General features: G+C 33.0%; 2 protein-coding genes across 2 annotated transcripts; one reads left to right on the forward strand and one right to left on the reverse strand.

Moving 5' to 3' along the window:
• Positions 1 to 3272: 3272 nt before the first annotated feature.
• LOC132284094 (protein NRT1/ PTR FAMILY 1.2-like) lies at positions 3273 to 6931 on the reverse strand. Its single transcript, XM_059786160.1, has 4 exons — positions 6781 to 6931; positions 6396 to 6613; positions 4490 to 5043; positions 3273 to 4403 (listed from the first exon to the last, which is right to left on the reverse strand). Exons 1-4 carry the CDS (start codon positions 6869 to 6871, stop codon positions 3443 to 3445), a joined length of 1824 nt encoding a protein of 607 aa, XP_059642143.1. The 5' UTR covers positions 6872 to 6931; the 3' UTR covers positions 3273 to 3442.
• Positions 6932 to 14421: 7490 nt separating this feature from the next.
• On the forward strand, positions 14422 to 16174 carry LOC132286577 (DNA damage-repair/toleration protein DRT100-like). The gene has a single exon (XM_059788932.1). The coding sequence runs from the start codon at positions 14463 to 14465 to the stop codon at positions 15906 to 15908; it is 1446 nt and encodes a 481-aa protein (XP_059644915.1). The 5' UTR covers positions 14422 to 14462; the 3' UTR covers positions 15909 to 16174.
• The last annotated feature ends 6527 nt before the right edge of the window (positions 16175 to 22701 follow it).

Genomic DNA, 22701 nt, shown 5'->3' on the forward strand with positions numbered 1-22701 from the left:
TAAAAACAAAAAACTATTCCACTGCAGGGAGTTGGGCTTGAAATGATATGTCTGATTTGTTATTGGGCCTAGAGAATATAAAAAACAAGAAAATATTCCACTGCGGGAGTTGGGCTTTAAATGATATGGCTAATTTGTTATTGGGCCTAGAGAATTTAAAAAAACAAAAAACTATTCCAATGCCGGGAGTTGAATCCGGATTCTTTAATCCACAAGAATTGCCAAAATACTAGAGTGGATTTTGTTAACAAAGTAGTGAAATTAATTATTTTTAACAGTTTTACTTATCACCGTTAAAATTCCACTTGGGGGCATACCCCACACTGACCAATTATTGAATTTTATTGGGCCTAGAGAATATGAAGCATTAGATTGAAATTGATATGGTTGAAGGAATGAAGGGTCAGGTTGTTTTATTTATTTATTTTTTTTTTTTCTCGCTAAATGAGTACTTCTTTTCCAAAAATTTGATTAGCGTGCCTGTATGGTGTATAGTGTCTACTCACTTTTTATTATAATTTTTTTCGGATGGCCCTCAAACCAAAAAGGGTACTAAATTATACTATTAATGATAGATTTATTTTTTAATTTTTTTTTATATATAAAAATTAACGTTGGTCCCTTCCAAAATTTTTGCAAAACTCTATTTATGATACTAAATTGGTGATTTTCTATATAAAAATTAAAGTTGGCCTTTCAACTTAAAAAAAAAAAAAAAAAAAATCTATTTATGGTTATTAAATGTGGTTTAGATGAAATTACTTGTATTCCCTTCAAAGAGCCATAAATAAAAAATGCTTAAACACTTGACAACCTCAACTATTCTTTGCACCATTTTTTTTTTTCTTATATCAATTACAGAAAGACTTTCAACAATATAATTTTTAAAAAAACTAAAACATAATTTATCCAATTATTTTATTTTATTTTTATATTTTGATTGTATATTACTAGTTTGTCCCCCTAATAATTTTTCTGACTGGGGCCTACTCTCAATACATTTAAAATCATGGGATACCTCTTTTTAGGTCTCCCCAAACCTTGAGAAGGCACCTTATTGATCAAAATTATGGGACTGTCTTCTAATTCACTTGAAAATCTTAAAACATTCAATCAAACCTCGAGTCATACTCCGTACAAAATAGTTGGTATGTCAAAGTCATGGAGGTTAAGTCAATAATGACAAAGTATTTAGATTAATGATTTAAGACCCACGAGTGTATAACGCCTAATGATCGAGCCCTCGCGCGCACAGTATTAAGGGACAGGAGCTTTGTGGTGGAGCATTAAAGGCAACTTGATCTCCTTTACTAGTCAAATTGAATGTATTACGTTTGTTTGTGATGGCACATCAAACTCTCTCTCTCTCTCTCTCTCTCTCACACACACACACACACACTCACACAATGAATTCATTGGGTGGTTTGTTTTCCTTTCTTCTTCTAATCCAACCTTTTTGAGTCTCTTGTCATTGATTGGTATTTATTACTGTGTTTTAAAAAGAACCCACACATTTCAATCATTTTTGGTTTTCATCACACTCAAAAGCAATGTATGTCTCACCTAAAGTTATAGAAAAAAGATGTTTTAAATATATAAAAAAATTACTTTTTAAAAATGGGTTGTGTCAAAAAGTTGCGTGCTTACAGTTTTTTCCGTGGTAGTTAGGGAGGTGGTCACACCATGTATCCCTAATGTTTGATTTAACTTTATTCTTATTCTTGATATACCCATACCAAAAAAAATAAAAATTTTATTCTTAATATATATGTACTATGTAGTCATAATTTTGTAGAAATTTACAAAGGGTAGGATAAGTGTTACAAGTAGTATTTGTTTTCTATCGAATCTAGATAGGGAGTCAAAGGGGTATAATTGTATAATAGGTGAATATGCAGAAATACCTAACAACTTAAGTTTTTGAGTAAATAGGTAAGCGCCGACCCATTACAGTTGGTATCAAAGTCAGACTCAATTCTTAATCTGGTGTCACAACAAGTGCTCAGCCTGAAAGACATCTAGGTAGGCAGGGTGACCTGACTGTAACGAGGGCGTTGCAAGTTCGGGTAGAAAAAAATGTTACAAAGGGTATTTGTCCCACATCGGATCTAAATGAAAAATAAAAAAATAATATAAATGAGTAGGTATGCAGTAATACTTAACAATATCAATCAAAACAAGGCCAACTATAGCATCAAAAGAAATCGACTCATGCAAAACACTCTCTTTTGACATTCCAGGTGTAAAAGGAACTTTTAAGCTTATGTTGATAGTTTACACACACTCACACACATAAAATTCTGAGGATAAAAAAGAAGAAATTGCAGTAAAAATCGACAATTATTGTTGCATTAGTGAAATTGTATGGAGGAAAGCATTTTGGCCTTTAGTACTTGTCAAAACATATCAAACATGGCACATGTGGACAACTGTACAAGTGATAATAATTGCGTCTAAGTCCACTTTACTTTAGACAGAATTATTAGGTTTGGGAAGATTACTTTTGAAATGTTGTTGATAGGTCACTAAGTGGTGGACTAGTAGTTTGGCCAAAATGTAAAAATATAAAAATGGCATAAGCAATGCAGGTCCAAATCCAAAAAAAAAGATAAATGATCTTTGACATGGGACACGTCCGAATATCATTTTCTCTTTTGATCCTTAATATGGGTCCATTCATAAAGCTCCAAAACCCATATGGACGTACTTATTTAGGGTGGCTAATTTTTTTTTTTTTTTTTTTGCACTCGTTATATTTGTGTAGCCATCAAAATATCATTTTCAATCTTTGGTGCTAATTAGGAGCACGGTAATTTCAATCATACTTGTGAGGTTGTGGTTGGAGGTTGTAGGCTCCCTTATATCCGAAATTTATAAACTCTTATTTTTTACATTTTAAAATTCTCTATATTTTTATCCTAAACTTATGTTCTACGTCAAATTATATAAATCTTCTGTGTTTTATATGTGGTGCATGTTTATTTTTTGTTAGTTGGCACAAAGTGTTTGTCATAACTCTATTGACTTTTTTATTCTTTTTCAATCCCGTAATCGTCGGAATATGCATATCAACATAATATAGTGAAATTCACCGGATCTTGATCGTAGACTTAAGCGTTACGCGAAATGACATGAATCTTTATGTTTGTACATATTTATTGTCCTGCTAGTTGGTTGGATGTGTTTGTCATAACCACTTTCTTCTTTTTCAATCACAAAATCGCCAAACACAAATAGATATGATGAGAAATTGAAAAGAAAAGCAACATACATTTTGGAAATAGGAAAAACATATGAATTGAAAATAGAATTAACATACATAAAAATAAAAATCATTTCAAGAGGTACATTATAGCAGAGAGAAAAATTAGATTTATAATTGTGTATTACCAAGCATGTGATTATACATTTAATACAAAAGTAGAACCAGTTTTAACATATATCAAGCTGGCAATGCCTTAATTCTAGGTAACTCCTCCACCTTAAAGCCTTCTCCTTCATCCCTGAGTACATTTTCTTGTTTGGATATTTCTTCCTCCTTCATTTCTTTCCCTTCATCCGTAACTTTAATCCTTTGGTCTACACAAGGTCCATATGCCCAACTACAAAAAATATAATACAGCAAATTAATGGAACTCAATATGGCAAGAATCCAATAATAGTTTTCATACTGGCCCCTGTTAATATTATCAGAAACCCAACTCTCTTTCCCTCCTTTTTTAGTGAGATCATTCACAGTGCTCAGTATAGCAGTGGCTAGCAAGTTTGCCACAGCCATCCCCAGTAAGAACAGAGAAGACGCAATGCTTGACATGCTTTTCGGGAATTCAGTGTAATAGAACTCTGTTTGGCCAATGGCGTTGAAAGCTTCCGCTAAGCCATTCAAGCAATGTTGCGGCACAAGCCACATAGCTGACATATCCACCAGTCCACCAGCATTGTTCAAAAACCCTTGTTTGATTGCTTTTCTCCTCCTAACATTCTCCACAAGTGCTGAAACTACCATGGCTAGGCAAGAGAAAAACAGCCCGATGCCCATTCTTAGTTTCACACCGAGGTAAACTGGTTTTCCTTTGATCTTTGACGCCACGGGAAGGATTACTCGGTCATAGAGAACAATCCAAAGTGTTAGAGCAATGATTGTGAACATTCCGAAAGATCCTGCGGGGATTTGGAAGCTTGACGTCAAGTGTCTGTCCAAGGACTTGGCTTGGAGTAATGGGAATGAGGTTTGGCTTATGTTTATGGACATCATGATCCCCGAAGACCATATTGGGATGACTTTAAGCAATGCCTTTAACGCTTCCACTTGTTCCACCGAGCAAATGCTCCAAGGGTTTAAAGCTATTCCATCTGGGGTTATATCTTCAGGCTTCCGAATGATGCAAGCTTTATTTAGAAACCTGATTGCACAAAATACTTGACATATGTCAAAAAAAACATTCATGGACCGAGCTTTAAATGATGTTGATATGACAATGAGTATTACCTAAGTTTGTTGGTTGGCACTTTGAGCTCTGAATCCTTTCTATGATGGTACCACCCACTTGAATCCTGAGGTGGTAAAGCAAGCCTTCTGTTCTTGTAAGTGACCACAGCCACTTGCGCGAATCCAGTGAGCAAGCTCTTGCTAGCTTTCATTTTCACATAGATGGGAGAAGCAAGGAAGAACAACAATGCAGAGAAGAACATGAGAATTGCAGGAACTCCGAAGCCCACTTTCCATCCCATGTGATCTTGAATGTATACAATGCCGGTCAAAGCAACCAGAACCGAAGAAGTTGCTGAAGCATAGTACCAACTGAAGTAGCTCTCCAAGACCCTCTCATTCTTTGGATTATCCCTTTTGTCCAACTGATCTGCTCCAAAGGCTAAGGAACATGGTCTAATACCACCAGCTCCAATGGACATGAGGGCGAACGAAGCAAACAGGACAAAGTATTGCACTTGTGTAGGGGATTTGCAGCTTTGACCTGCTAATAGATCGCAAGGGGGAGGCTTTGCTTGTGGAATCATAGCTGTTAACCACAGGACTACCATTCCCTGTCATAAATAAATTTTAATTTGATTTCATTTAGTTTGCTATTGTTTTGGTATAAAGACACCAGAGGCCAGCTTCAAACAGACGAGCTACCAGTATATACATCATAACTCCAAGTACGACATCTTAGGTTCCCATTTGGTTCGCAAATTCAGTGAGGAAAGGATAATAAAATTAAAGAATATTTTTTTGTTGTTTGGTTAGCATGAAAAAATAGAAGGGAAAAGAAATCGAGTTAAGGCCGTTAAGGAGAAATTTTCAAACTTCTACATTTCAATTCATTTTCATTTCTTGATTCCTAACAATTATTGAGAAAATCTTCAATTTCTAACTTAATTTTGAGAAAGCAAGAGACATTGGGGAAATCGCTTTACTTTACTTCCTATCTTTCCTTTTCTTTGTCCTCATTAAATCCAAGAACCAAACTCGCCAATAATTGTTTCAATTTATTTTCTTTCACCCCACTTGCGTGTATAAACTCTCTTCAAAACCGATAAATCACAAACGAACTCACAAGAGTAAACATGATTGATGTGACAGAATTGACAAAGGAAAGTCAATTTTAGTTCTAAATGTTACAGAGAGAGCAGGCATAAAGTTACCATACTAATTCACTGAATTTAGGACCACATAACAGAGTGGTGGGATCTACGTATATTAGCCAGAGAATCCCATCCTATTCAGTTCATAATGAACATATACATATATACAGAAATGATCTCTTGCTCACGAGAAATTATTACTTGCAACAGTTATTGATGCAACGGATACATTAGAGTCCTTGGATCAGGTACCCATTGGATTCAATTGGTATGTTTTTTTGATAATTCCCTTTTTTACACTTAAATCATATCCAAAGGTTACCATGCTTAATGTGGAGAAAGTTTCTTACTCAGTGGTGAGCAAGAGATCATTACTCTCCTCTCTCTCTCTATATATATATTCAGAGAATTTATCTTGTAAGCATAGTTTGTTCAATTGCAAACTAAAATTTGACCCTCTAATCTTCCAAACTTGTCTTCTAGACTATGCTTAAGTTTCTAAACTCCTAAGCAGATATGTAATCAGATGCTTTAATGTGCTTAAATAAAGCCCATAGAAGAACTTCATCAAGCTATGCATACTAGTTGAATACATAGATCCCCAAATCTAAGATCACTAATTTGGCAAACTCTCTCTCTCTCTCACTGTGCTGCCAAATGCTAGTTCCTCTACATAGAGTGACCAAATCCAATGTGTCACACGCTAAGCTAATTAAGTGGGTGAGTCTAATATGCAATGATAAAATTTGGAAAGGAGAAATTCGTAACAAAAGGAAAGGAAAGAGATTTTGGGGGACTTAAGAAATTAATACCAAGAAACTGAAGATGGAACCAAAGCCAATGGTGAGGAATCGACTGAGATATGAATCAGAGAGGAAAGCCCCAACAATTGGCATGAAATTGGTAGCTGCTGACCAGAAGAAGAGTATGTTGGTCCCTTTGACTGCACCAATGTTATACTCATTCATCAGATACAATATCATGTTTGGTAACAACCCATAGCTTGCCACCTTCTCAAATGCTTCATTCGCTACAGGACCCACAAAATAGAAATTCAATCAAATTGGAGTCAAAGATCACAAATAATTTTAATAAAAACAACAAAATTCTGAAAAACTCATGAACATTTTGAGCTTATAGCCAGAGAGTATTTATACCTATATATATATGTATATGTATAATGTACGTTTTACATACCAATGATGAATGGCATGGTTATCAGCCCACCCTTTGGTCTTCCTTGTGATGGTTGCTGCTCCATTTTACTCTGCTCTGAAGAATTCTCCATTTCCTTCTATGTGTGTGTGTGTGTGTGAGGGAAAGAGAGAGAGAACCATAGTAGCATCCGTTAAGGAAGATGGTCCTAATATAATTAGTCGGAGTGAGGGATACGATGTGACAGGTTACAGTTTAAGTGAATGGGGTCCCACCACTAAGTGCCTTTCCGGCTTGATCAGAGATGGGACTATTTGAAGGATAAGACTACAGTGGTCCCTTGATTTCATGGACTATGGACTTTGTAGACTATTTAGGATTTACAGCTCTGATGCTTGACCAGGACGCTTTCGTGGGGTCTAATGTCCAGGTACTTGAATGACTACTTGTTAGTTGTTAGTATAAGATTAACCCCCTTGTAAGAATCGAAAAAATAAAAAGAAAAGTTTCAACAATATTTTGAAAATTTTGTGCTTAACTTTATTTGTTTTTTAAAAAAAAAAAAATTTAGTCCCTGCCCCACTTCTCTCTCTCTCTCTCTCTCTCTCAATTTTTTTTTTTCCGTAAAATTTTGCATTCTCGTGCATTAATCAAACTATAATTTTTTACTCATATTTTTCTTCTTTTTGAAGTCATGGCTACTCAAGTACGCAAACTCGGACACTTGTAAATTGTAACGGGTTAGGTGTTTTGCAATATAATTCAAAATTTTAAGTTATTAGATGGTACTAACACTCGATTCATATATACTCAATTATTTTCTTATTTGGATCTAATATATTACATGGAGATCAAAATATCTATCCCTTCTGTTATGAATTATAATATATGTTACTCAAATGTCTATTCGAAAACATTTGTGACATTTTCATACATTTGATCGCCTCTGAGATGAGTTATAAAATTGTAGATAAGAGAAAAATAACTTGCCAAACTTAAACTTTGCTTACAATTTTAATCCGCAGATCATTTTTCAAACACTTGAAAGGAAATGTATATATAGACATACATACGTATACAATATATAAGTGTATATATATTTATATACAAATAAGTGTTTAAGGTACTACCAACCAGTCCTTCAACCCTTGGATCTGTGGGTATCTGAATTAGTTTATTTATATACAAAGAAGTGTTTAAGTGAGTGGGTGTCTGAATTAGTCTATTGTGTCAAAAAAATAATAATAATAATAATAATAATAATAATGGTCTTTTCTTTTCCAAGTATTCAAATGGGTATCTAATTAATTTATTCTTCTTCAATTGTAATTTGTAAGCTATGTTTAAAATATATTTATATACAAAGAAGTGTTTTAAGTGAGTATCTCAATTAATTTATTCTTCTCCACGCAGTTGTGACCACACAAGCATAATTTTTGGATGCGTGAGTTTTACAATGGGACTCTCAATTTGAAAAGCATCTGTCGAAGCTCAAGAATAAAGAAAGAGTTAAGTGTCTGTTCGATGCAATTTTGTATAAGTAAATTTCAAAAATTCAAAAAAATAAAAATTATTTTGTTATTTTTCTATTCATTAAAAAAAAAAAATTGTTCTAATTAAAAACTCATTAGGCTATATCTTTGGAGGTAAGCTCATGAGTCATGGCAAGTTTGCAACCCTGCACCGGTGGAACAAGGAATTAATGTATATTGTATTTGTAAGGGAAGTGATATTGAACATGAAGTTTAACCCTCTAAAATTTATCGAAAGTACTAACTATTGGGCTATTAAGACATTTGCATCGTATTATTATCATCATTTTTACCTTATTCTTATATAATGTGCGTTAAAAGGATAATGTTACAAAAAATAATTGATATATATATATATATGTATGTATATTTTTGGGTGAGAATCTAATAAATAATGTACAATAAAGTCTCTTAGTGATACTTGCACTGATTTATTATAATGAATTATCTAATTGAAAGTTTTCAATTAGTTATTTATGCACAATATAAGTAAATAAAGGATCACACTTCCTTATTTACTGTATAAATGGATCAATTAAAATAACTAGGTTTGACAATTCACTATAACACGCTGGTACAAGTATAATTTTTCAAAACCCACTAGGGTTTTATCATTTTCGTGTTGGCTATAATTATATTATTTTATACATCTTTAACTAATTAATATTATTTTATTATATAGTTTTTTAAAATTATTATAACAAAGTTAATTGAATGCCAAAAAAAACTAAACCCGATCATGGACACCTTATGATCACAATATCTGATCAATTTCTTTTTATCATTCCAATAGATATTGCAACATAAGTCTTAATCATCTCTTTCCATAAAAAATTACGTATAAATTTGGAATGAATAATTTATTTTACAACTTAGGAAAAAAAAAAAAAAAAAAAAAAAAAAAAAAAGAAGAAGAAAAAGAAAAATTTTGAACTTCCCACTTGGCAACGCAAGCTCATGGACAAAAGGTTTGGTATAAAAATTCTAAGTCGCAATCAATCAATTTTATTGGGCATAGCCTTCTCTAGTCAGGTCCGAGCCTCCAAGTTGATAATCTAAATGCATTTACACTCTTAAGAAAAGGCGACGACGACAACACATTTGCCTTGCCTTTCCCTTTCTTCACGCCTTCGCTGTTAAAAATATTTCTATTGTTCATCTACTTTTTTATTTTTCGTGTGGTCAGTGTTGTATGTTTTCTGTAGCTTTCATATATATATATATATAGAAAATTATAAATCCAACTGTATATATATATATATATATATATATATATATATATATATGATCATGCACGAATAAAGAGAGATCGTAATACAAAGGATTTTATGATGAAATGACTAATGGGTCAAATAGTTACTAGATCTATTTCAATTGACTAGGTTTATAATATAATCCGCCCACTTAAATTCATATATATAATATATGTATAATTCGACAGCAGCACTCGTTGGATAGACATCAAAATATAGGTAGTTTGTCTATATGATTTCATTTTATATTTTTTGACAGCAACCTTTCGATGCGTTAGGCGTTGTATATTGTTTTTTTGTTTAGAGTAACATCCGAGTCATTTTATGCTCTATTATATGTATAAAGTAAAACATTCAAATGAGACTAATAAAATTTAGTTTAATAAATTCTCTCTTGTTATTCTCTCATTTTTGGCTGACAAACAAAATACTGCATTTAAAGAGGTGTTTATCATTATTTTTCTCTTTTCTCCTCTACCAAATTAGCATGCATATTCAATTTCACCTCTCTTATATTTGGGGATGACAATTTTGCTTGTCCTACTTGGTTCTCGGCTGTCTGATTCTTAATAGAACATGTATGAAACTCCTTCCCGCCTTGCTATATATATATGCAACAGTGAGGATGGTTAGATCCTCATTAATGAGAACCCAAGTATTGTACCACTAAATATCATTAAAACTCCGTTTCAATAGAATCTTCTGCATTCATAAGTTCCGTTGTTCTCATCGCTTTTTGCTTACTGGTTAGGTTTGAATTCTACAATGGATCGCTTAATGAAATTTTTTCTTGAGTCAATTTTCTCAGTCTTTATTGGCTCGAGGCTCTTGATTTTTTTTGTTCTATGAACAATTTCATTTAATTATGGATGAATGACAGTATTGATGCTTTATTGCAGTGCCTTTTATGAGATAATTCATAGACCTTGCATATTGGACTCATATATCATTGATATTCTTTTTCTCTCGTCCTCCTATTTATCCACATCCTCCTTTTATATTTTGCTTCACGACTTAGAATCAGGTTGATTTTTATTTTGTTTATGCAAAAAATATTCAGTTGCTACAATGATATGATTGATATATCACCATCTCTGATTTGTTAAGTGAGTATTTACTCCATTATATTAAATTTGTAAATAAAAAAAATAATATATTTATTTATTATTAGTTCACATTAACAATAATGGTGTATTGTTTTATTTTTTTTGTAGGGTTGGTTCTTTAATGGACTTTTAATTCTTTTGAATTTACTATTTATTTTGTTATTGAAAGAGTTAATGGTCTTAGGCCCACAATAAAAAAAACGCTTATGAACCGAATAAACAAGTGTCCACTTATCTTTAAAGAAACAGGAATGAATTTAAAAAATCAACCACCATCTTAAATATGAGATTCTCATTAATTAAATGACATAGACAAACTCGTCCCATTTCCTTGCCTTTACCATCCCTAATCATTTGTTTTTCTATCAAACTTAGATTACCACTTACCGTTAAAGTATGTTGCAAATATTGTAGAAAAAAGGAGGTTTTGGGTTATTCTTGTTGGGTTGGAAGCCCACTGAACTGATGGTCCATTGATATAATTAGAATGTGTGGAATGGTTGTCAATTAATAACTTTTCAACTATTAGGACTCTAGAATATTTGAGTTCTATAGTATAAAAAATGAAAGGAATTGTTTAATAATTAAAATAATAGAAAGTATAAATCAAAATTATAAAGAAATTCTTAAACCGATTTTGAGTTGGATCTCACTTGTGGTGGTGATATTGTGTAATGATTATTAGGGTTGAGGTCCATGTTGTCGCATGTACCCTTTTGGCCACTCCACCACGAATTGCCCTCCAAAGCGAAAGACGACACAAGACAAGCACGTGGAGAAGCAAAAAGGAAAGACCCAGATTTTCAATAATTCTCGAGGAAAAACAAGATAAGGAGGTGGACTATTCCTCTGTGTTCTAGGGTTATCCAAAATTCTCCCATTTTTGTTTCTAATTCTAATAATTCTAATAAATTCTATGTTTGCTTGTATCAAATTGGTGTCTTAAAATTTAAAAAATTTAAATTTAAATTTTAAAATAATTTTTTTTTTTCTATTCTAAATTTAATTTTAAAACACTAATTTTATATAACCTAACGTACCATAACTCTCTTGTTTCATGGTATGGACTTCAATTACGATGAGCATGTCGATGACAATGACAAGACAAATGATAGTGGTGTTAAGAATGGCTCTTGCTTTTATTTAACATTAGTATTAGAAAATTTAACATTGGTACAAAATAGCTAAATGTTTCCTTGAATTTGGTCACTATATGGTCATAAGAGTTTCACATAAAATGTTGGCACTTGCCACAGTTTCTGAATTAACAAATTAATTGAGAGTATTGTCTGGTGACCTAACTGGTAAAGTGCTCAACTCCCCCAAATGAGTTTATTTATAATTTGATTCATCCTTTTTTACTAATTTGACAATAAAATAAATAAGTAAATTAATTAATTAATTAATTAACCGATTGGGCCATTTATTGTATAGAACAAGAAGAGTTCATTTTGTAAATGGGCTAAAAAGGAAAAGCCTCATGTTAAGGCAATGGAGAATCATTAATCCAACTTCTTATTGGATCTACATTTCGGGCGGGTGTGGCCTGTAACATCTTAGGGGGATGCATCTTAATTCAGAATGATTTTGACTTGAAAACTGTCGGCAAATTTTACCAAAATTAGATACTTGTAGATTCAGATACGTGTGCAGCGGCTGCAGCCTTCACTTTTGACTGGTCAATGGTGGACTGGACGCCATTAATCCACCACCCTAATGTCTGATGTCATCTATAGTTTATACATATCAGTTTGTTTGGATATTTTTCTTTTTCAAATAATATATATATATATTATTTTTAGATGTTTGTTAAAAGTGTAGGCGAAATTAAAGTTGACGAGTCCAAACGTACATGCTGCAAAATAATTTGTCAAAAATTTAATAAATAAATTATTTTTATTAAGTTTTAAATTTTTTTTTAGTCGTAAATATTTTTTTCCAACCAAACTCCAAAAAAATACAAAATAAAATATTTTTTGCTCTAACATACAGAACCAAAAACACTTCAGAAAAAAAAAAAAAAAAACCAAAAACAAAATGATCGAATAAAATAGACGAGAAAAATAAATACAGTAAAAAAATTTTTTTTGCAGGAAAGAGAAAGGATAAATAGGGAGGATACATGTATTCTGTCTGCATTTTAATAAGAAAAAGGGAAGAGAAATTGAAGGAAAATTTCTCTTATTTTTGGCCATAAGCGAGAAAAATAAGCTGACGGTCGAGGGGCGGCTTGATATTTTTCTGAGGCCTAAAGCAAAATTTCAAAACTAGGTTTTCTTTTGATTAATATATGAAAATAATATTAATATTTTCTAATCAAAGAAATATAAAACATTATTTGCATTTTTAGCTTTACAAATAGTAATTTAATTTTGTTGGCAACTAATGTGTGAGGGTCCAAAAAAATATAATGACAATTATTAGATAGTGTTTTATTTTGTAGGCAATTCATGTGTGAGAGAGCTCAAAATGAATATAAATATATAATGTTTAGATAAATCCTCCAATATTTGTAATCACATGCATGGCGACATTAATAAATGCACTAATAGAGAAATTATTAACATTTCTAGTTTTAAGTACCTGATTAAGTTGTCACACAAGATTTAAGCAAATTAAAACGCATATAAAATTCATATGATTTATGTTATGAAATATATACAAAGTTCATAACTAAATTAGACGAAAATAAAGGCGATATTAATAAATGCACTAATAAAGAAATTATTAACATTTTTAGTTTTAAGTACCTAATTGAGTTGTCACACGAGATTTAAGTAAATTAAAACACATATAAAATTCATATAATTTATGTTATGAAATATAGACAAAGTTCATAACTAAATTAGACGAAAATAAATGATATATACTACATGCCAAACAAACTAACCGACTACATAATTCGAGTAAAACAAAAACCTAAATATAATCAAAGTAGGGTTCATTGATATTATATTATCATTTTTCTTATTCAAATAATTTTGGGCAATTTAATAATTTATTTTCATGGATTTAAACAAATTGTCTTAATTTAATGGTAAAATGAAGAGATTTGGTCTTGGAAGTTTTGAAAAGTTCATAAATATTAAGGATTACTTTGAATCCATAAAATATGGTAACTTTGAATCCACTGATAATTAAATAAGTTAATGATTTGCTTTGCACTATATATATATATATATATATATATCAATAAAATCTTACATCAAAAAGAAACTAATTAGCCAAGGAAACTAAAAATAAAACAAATAAAAAAAATTCTAAATTTTTTTAAAAAAAATTAGAATAAGAAACATAATCACTAAAAATTACTAAATATTAAAAATAAAAAAATAATCAACACACTCCCATAAAAGTATAAAATAATAAAAAATAATCTCAAAACCCTAAACAAATATCTTTAGCTGAAACCTAACATGGCCATGAATTAATTTCATCCAAAATACACTCGTTTTGGATCAAAAACGAATTTCTCATAGTTCACGTTTCTTAGAAAGGAGAAAGCACTTTCAAAGATGGTACTCACTTTCAAAGACAGTACTCATTTATTTTTATCACCCAAAAGTGAACTTATAGTGAGGTATGCGTTCATTAAATCAAAGATTTTATCACTTCCCAATTTAAATTCTTATTTTACCAACCATCTTAAGCCATCCCTTCTCATAAAAACAAATAAATAGAATAAAATAAAATAAAGATCTTGAGTGTTTTGGTCAAACAGCTTTACAAACTCCTAAATATTTAATTTTGGTCAAATTTCCAAACTGGTGAATCCTATAAGTGCCCACAAGAGCAATAACCATCTCACTTGCTTCCATTCTCAAAACATCAAAATGACGACTTTTCCCTCGTATCTCCCCTCTCCTCTCTTCCTCATTTTCCTCTCTCTCGGCACCCTCCGGTGCCTCACAGTGGCAACCGCAAAATGCCACGTGGATGATGCAACTGGTTTGTTGGGTTTCAAATCGGGTATCACTGCAGACCCATCTGGAATGCTTGACTCGTGGAAATCGGGTACGGACTGCTGCTCATGGCCCGGAATATCTTGCCGAGATAACCGGGTCACGAGCTTATCCCTCTACGGGCAACTCGAAAAACCCAACAGCTTCTTGTCCGGTACAATCTCTCCTTCACTCTCGAAACTCCGGTACTTAAGTGGTATATACCTTCAGAACCTCCGAAATATTTCGGGTCCATTCCCAAATTTTTTCTTCGGGTTACCGGATCTCAAATACGTCTACATTCAGAACAGCAAGTTATCGGGTCAATTACCCAAAAACATCGGTAATCTGACCCAACTCGAAGCACTGAGTTTCGAAGGGAACAGGTTTTCCGGTACCATACCGAGTTCAATTTCCGAGTTGACTCAGCTGGGTCAGCTCAAACTCGGCGGCAATCTTCTCACCGGCACGATTCCACTCGGAATCCGGCGACTCAGTAACCTCACTTACCTAAGCCTACCCCGGAACCAGCTCTCCGGCTACATACCCGATTTGTTCTCATCATTCACCAACCTCCGAATTCTCGAACTTTCCCACAACAAATTTTCCGGGAAAATTCCAGCTTCAATCTCAACTCTCGCACCAAAGCTAGGCTATCTTGAGCTGGGCCACAATGCTCTCACCGGACAAATCCCTGATTTTCTGGGAAAGTTCCATGCACTGGACACCTTGGATCTCTCACGGAATCGTTTCTCGGGAACTGTGCCAAAAACTTTTGCAAATCTCACCAAAATCTTCAATCTCGATCTCTCTCATAACCTTCTCATCGATCCCTTTCCGGTGATGAATGTGAAAGGTATTGAGTCACTCGATTTATCATATAATGATTTTCATTTAGTTCAAATTCCGAAATGGGTTACTTCGTCTCCGATCATATACTCTCTCAAGTTAGCAAAATGTGGATTAAAGTTCAAATTAGATGACTGGAAGCCGTCGGAGACATACTTCTACGATTATATTGATCTTTCCGATAACGAAATATTGGGTAGTCCGGTCGGTTTACTGAACCGAACGGATTATCTAGTCGGATTTTGGGCTTCTAATAATGGGTTACGTTTTAATTTTGAGAGTATGAGATTTGCCACGACATTGAAGTACTTGGATTTGTCTCGAAATTTGGTGTTTGGGAAGGTGCCCAAGGCTATTTCTGGGCTCCAAACGGTTAATGTTAGTCACAACCATTTGTGCGGTCAGCTACCGGCGACAAAGTTTCCGGCGAGTGCATTTTTGGGTAATGACTGTCTGTGTGGTTCTCCATTACCAGCCTGCAAAGTTTAGGCTACATTTTCAACAATTGTTGTCTTGAGCAATAACCGGTTTACTTCGACTATGTTCAACTAGCCAAGACAACTCCTTTTTTTTTTTTTTTTTTTTTTTTTTTTGGTCATGACGTTTAATCGACAAATTAACACTTTCATTGCTTTGACTTTGTTTTGTGGTGACAATTTACAATTATCAATTGTGATTGTGCTAATTCGAGCTAAAGACAATTTGCTATATACATTTAATAGCAAAAATTAGAATATACAACGGGATTGATCAAATTGCCGAACCCATTGCCTTTTAATTTACCTAAAATTAGAATTAGAATACAGCTACAACCGCGCAAAGTCAATTCTTAGATCTTGTGAGTTCCATGATCTATTGATTTAAGGATAGAAATTGTACAATGAAGAGAATCACACTTGCACGTAGCATCTCTTATTTAACTTGATGCCTTATCTCAGACGAATTGAGTTGAAAGAATGTCAAAAGTGAAAGGGTAGAAGATAAAGCTATTGTGTGTAAACCATATTTATAGTCCTGTATATTTGTGAAAGGAGCCCAGGGTATAGCGGTGTTCATGGTACGATTTCAAACTGCACTTCTAACTTAAATAGTACGAGTATGTTGTAAGATCGATATAAGCACTTTAAGAAGACAAAAAAAAAAAAATTGTGAAAGTAGGCCTGTGCCATGAGCACAACAGGCCTCAGTCCAACCCATGCCCAAACTTGACCAACAATAATGAGAATGAGAATCTTTCCGGTTCACTTTCCCATGTTTCTTAAGATTGGGCTCAAATAGGATCATGTTGCGACTTCTTAGTCTCAACCCAATTTGAAAATCTGTTAGGCCCTTGCAAAAAATGTTATTGGGCTAACTCTAAAATTTAACAAGTATAAAAAGCTATTTTTGCATACCAAAACCATATTATAAGTGGTGCTACAGTGTCAAAATATTATATTTTAGTAACTATGTTCCAATAATGCATTTTATCCAAAATATTATTTTTTGACACAATCACCATTTTTTTTCAACTACAAATTCTAACTACCATTTTCAACTAAAATTAAACCTAATTTAACCTCAAATGAACAACCATACGCATACATGACTAAAGAAAAACCACAAAACAGATATATAGTCATGTGTGCTATACAAGAAAAGCTAAAGAAAACAAGAAGAAAATGGATAGGACCATCCATGCAACAGTATTTAAATTGATGAAGAGTTGAATAGTTTTGATAAGACTTGAAAGAAGCATCACACAAACAACGTGATAAAAGTAAGTGAAGGAACCAGATAATATCAAAGAAAATAAAAGGCATGGATGCCTATAAGGTCGGCCTAGATAGTGCGAGATGTAACTCATTACAGATCAACCATAATGAAATATTAACCATATTCTTTCAGTATGGTGAAAGTAAAACATAAGAGTAAGAAAACAATGAAAATTTCATGTCAGCTTGAACTGCAGAACTTATAGGTTGCAAATTCTATGATTTTGCAGAAATCTTCATCCCCCTACTGAAAATTCAGGCTATATTTGCATTGAATTATACTAAGAAGTGCAAGTGTCAGTGAACATTTTAGGAGTGTCTAACCAAAATAACTTGAGGGATTTATGTATTTATATGTTTATTTATGAGCCATGTTCCTGACTACAATCATGATGATAATTATGAAAAGCTGAATTTTTTACTTTTCTCAAAACTAATTATTTTAGTAGTAACTGCTATTATATGGTCTAATTATACCATATATTATGGTATTATTTATTTAAATATTATTTGAAAATAATATATATATATATATATATATATATAAATTTTTATAATATATAGTTTAATATAATCAAATAAAACTATAAAATAAATAAACCTGTGGAGGCTAGAATTTGATTCTATATCCTTAAGACAGATTCACTCTGCTATGGTGCTAACGGACTCAGTGGCGTCTATCTCCCAGAATATAACGATTTGTTTTCCTTCGGTAATAGTACTGCAAACCAAAGGAATAGGCGAACCGGCTCGGTGTAGTACTCTCTGACTCAAATTCACTGATTAAGGCTCGAACCCAAAGACTATGGCTTGAACCCACAGACAATTATAGAAGAAAGAAATAATTCAGAAATAGGAGAAATATTCTGAATTGGAGTGCTATGGAATAAGCCCAAGGGGGGGTTTATATAGGCCTCATGGTGCTTTTTCGGATGGCTTGAACCATCACCTACATAGGTTGTGATGGTTCAGGTTAGGTGGTCAAAAAACTGAATGCATTGGTTCAGTTTAAAGAGATGGGTGCAACCATTTATTGAAAAACTGTAATCTGGTTTTTTAATTTAAATTAAAAGCAGCCCATTAAGCAGGCCCAATTTTGCCCATCTAAATAAGCCCAGCAAAAATAAAATTAAAATCCAACACACAAGCCCATTTTTTTTTAGTAAAAAATTAAACAGATTTCACAATTAAGCCCACACCGGACCGGACCGAGTCGGGTGGGCAGCGCGCGCTTGTGGTAGTTGGTTCGGACCCAAGCTTGCCTAGGTCCTCCCCTCTTACAAACCCTTGGGCCCAAACCCAAATCCCATACTAAGCTTATTTATACTTCAAATGGTTTTAATATTTTTCCAATGCGGGACAAACATTTCCCACATTTTGCAAACCCATTTAGGCTTATCAAACATCTTACTTTGAAGCTAATTTTTCATTCACCCGAAAACGGATTTGAAAAAATAAATATACCACGTTCATCTCCTTGCGGAGAGGAACGCGCTCATCTATAGATCTGCAAAAAATTCTTAACGAAATTTATTCAAAATCTCATCCAAAGTTTATGTTTTTAATGCCCCCATTTCCAACAATCTCCCACATGAATAGAAATTTGCATCAATTGCAAATGAAGAAGATACAGACACTAGAGAGAATACTATTGGAAAGTAACTGCATCGAGAAAGGTAACTTTTGGCCTTGAAAGTGTATAACTATCGGATTGACTAGTTAACCAGTGAACATGATGTCTTAAACTGTTTAGCCATTAGCCATTAATGTAAACTAAGATAATAGCAAATACACAGTTCACTCCAGCACAAAGTCGGTTCTCACGGTTGTATTCATATGGCCCTGAACCACTCCTGGTATTTCATGAGTGCTCTAGAAAACTTAGCCTTAGAAGTTCCCATAGACACGGCTTTACTTCACACTCATATAAGTGACTTCTTATTAAGAGTATCCTACTATACCCCACTTGAATTTTCATGGTATAAGAGTCATTAAAAACATAGCTTATCCTACTTATTGTTGTAGGTAACACTGTCACATTATAGTAATGGGTAGAAGATTAAATCTTTTCAATACTTCTGGTGAGCCATTCAGAATTTCTGTTATCCCTTTGAACCTCGATCTTGGGATCTCCAGTCAACTAGGTTGGGTTTCCATTAAGATGACTACTTAACTTTCGGCTTTAATCCCACTCCCCTCGATGAATTATACACTTGCTCTCTTGTTAAACCTTTTGTAAACGGATCCGCTAAATTATCTTTTGACCTGATATAATCTATTGAGTTTATCCCACTTGAGAGCAATTGTCTAACGATATTATATCATCGACGTATATGTCGAGATTTACCGTTATATATATTACTTTGTGCCCTTCCAATTATTGATTGACTATCGCAATGTATACATATAGCGGGCACAGGTTTAGGCCAATTTGGAATATCTTCTAAGAAATTACGAAGCCATTCAGTTTCTTCACCAACTTTATCCAAAATAATAAATTCAGTCTGTTTTGAAGATTTCTAAGATATGACACCTCCTCCAACAGTAAAGACATAGCCACTTGTGGATTTAGAATCATTCGTATCTAATATCCAATTAGCATCACTATATCCTTCAAGTACTGCTGGATATTTAGAATAATGTAATCTATAACTTATGATATATCTTAAATATATTAGAACCCTGATTATTGCAGTCCAATGGTTTTTTTCCTGGATTACTTGTATATCTACTCAATTTATTAACTGAGTATGCTATGTCTAGTCGTGTGCAATTCATCAAATGCATTAAGCTTCCTATAATGCGAGAAAACTCAAGTTATGATATGCTAGAACCAGTATTTTTCGATAAATGAATATTTACATCAACAAGTCTTTACAAGACTACTATCTTCTTTATTAAACTTTTCTAGTATTTTCTCAATGTAGTGAGATTGAGATAATACTAAGCCATCTGATGTTCTAGAAATCTTGATTCCTAGCATGATACAGCTATGCCTAAATATTTCATATCGAAATTTTTGGTCAACATCTTTTTAGTAGTTTTGATTATAACATCATTACTACCAATTATTAGCATATCATCCACATATAGACACACAATTAATATCCATTTTGAGTATTTTTCACATAAACACATTTATCACACTCATTAATTTTAAAACCATTTGACAACATCACTTTGTCAAATTTTTAATGCCATTGTTTAACTGCTTGTTTTAATCCATATAAGGATTTTATAAGTTTCCATACTTTCTTTTCTTTGCCTGGAGCTATAAAACCTTCAGGTTGTTTCATATAGATTTCTTCCTCTAATTCACCATTCAAGAATGCAGTCTTAACATCCATTTAATGTATTTCTAAATTTTGCAATATTGCAATAGCAAGTAACAGTCTAATGAATGTTTTTCTTGTACCTGGTGAATAGATATCAAAATAATCCAAGCCTTCCTTTTGCCTGTATCCCTTAGCAACAAGCCTGACTTTATATTTATCAATTGAACCATCAGGCTTCATCTTCCTCTTGAAAATCCACTTATACCCTAAAGGTTTAGTACCAGGAGGAAGATCCACCAGCTTCCAAGTATGATTTTGCATGATGGATTCAATTTCATTATTTATGGCTTCTTTCCATAAAGGAGCTTCAGGAGAAGATATAGCTTATTTATACCTTTGTGGTTCATTCTCCAATATATATGTCAGAAAATCATGACCAAATAACTTAGACTTCTAGCTCTTTTACTACGTCTAGATTCTTCCTTATTTTCATCATCTATAGAGTCTTGGTCTATATTCTCTTGTATATTGCTACTAACAATATCATAATTTCTTTTAAGATGATTTTTACAAGGAAATATATCCTCAAAGAAACAAGCATTCTTTGACTCAATAATTGTATTGACATGGATGTCAAGAATGTCTGATTTATGCACAAGGAAACGATATGCACTACTATTCTGTGCATAGCCTATGAAAATACCATCAGAGGTTTTTGGTCCTATCTTAACTTTCTTAGGAGTAGGAACTGCAATTTTAGCTAAACACCCCCATACTTTTAAGAATTTATAGGAAGGTTTTTTACCTTTCCATAATTCATAAGGTGTCACATTTGTTTTCTTTTGAGGTATTTTGTTGAGAACATAATTAACAGAAAACAAAGCTTCCCCCCACAAATTTTGGGTTAAACCAGAACTTATCAACATAACATTCATCATTTCTTTTAGGGTACGGTTTTTACATTCAGCAACACCGTTCTATTGAGCTGAATAAGGAGCGGTAATTTAGTGAATAATACCATGTTCTGAGCAAATGTCAGCGAATGGTGTTTTGTATTCACCACCTCTGTCACTTCTAAACAACTTTATCTTTTTACCAAGTTGATTCTCAACATTATTCTTGTAATGTTTAAACATTTTAAGGCTTCATATTTGGTTCTTAACAAGTATACATAACAGTTTCTTGTGCAATCATCAATAAAAGTAATGAAGTACTTTTTCCCACCTCTGGTTGGCACAGATTTAAAGTCACAGATATCATTGTGAATTAATGCTAGAGGTTCAGTCGCTCTATAAAGTGAAATAAGGTTCTAGTCAATTTTGCTTCTACATATGTTTGACATTTTTTATTTAAATCAATACTAAATTTAGGTATTGAATCCATATTAATTAATTTACGAATCGTATCATAATTAATAAGTCATAACCTACCATACCACACATCATATGACTCAATCATATAAGCAGAAGAAGCATTAGATTTTATTATTATTATTAATAACTTTTGGTACAATAGTCATTACATTAAACTTAAATAGTTCATTACTTAGATACCTTTTGCCCACATACACCCCATTCTTAGTTAACGCAAACTTGTCAAATACAAAGACTAGCTTAAACCCATTCTTGCTTAGGAGTGACCCAAAAACCAAGTTCTTCCTGATGTCTGGTACATGTAGCACATTATTAAGAGTGAGCTCTTTTTTTGAGGTCATTAGTAACTTGATTTTTTCTTGTCCTTCAACCTTTGTAGTAGAAAAGTTCTCTATGTAGAGTTGTTCTTCATTATCTATAGCTTCATAGGTAGTGAACATCCTCTTTTCTGAGTAAACATGACGAGTAGCTCCTACGTCCACCCACCATTCTCTATTGTTGCTCACAAGGTTGATTTCAGAAACTACAACTAAAAGATTTAGCTCAGACACATCAGCTATTAACTTATCTTCCTCAGCAATGTGCACCTCAGTGGTCTTTTTCTTGGGGTTATGTTGTGCTTTGCAGCTACGACAATCTTTAGCTTGGTGTCCCAGTATACCGCATATGAAGCACTTCTCAGCAAACCTCTTGTAGTTTCTTTGGCTGGGACCTTCTCCAGAATCCTTCCTCTTCTTATTATTTTGTCCAGCTTCCACTACATTCGCCTTTAACACCATTGAAGAATTTTTTACTTTCTTTTCAGATGTGCGGTTATCTTATTCAATTCTTAGTCTGATAGTCAGGTCTTCGATTCCCATTTCCTTGCACTTATGTTTCA

Source organism: Cornus florida, unplaced genomic scaffold (genome assembly GCF_030987335.1).
Source record: "Cornus florida cultivar Cherokee Brave unplaced genomic scaffold, ASM3098733v1 CherokeeBrave_3.0.0_Hap2_Chr11, whole genome shotgun sequence".
Taxonomy (NCBI): Eukaryota; Viridiplantae; Streptophyta; class Magnoliopsida; order Cornales; family Cornaceae; genus Cornus; species Cornus florida.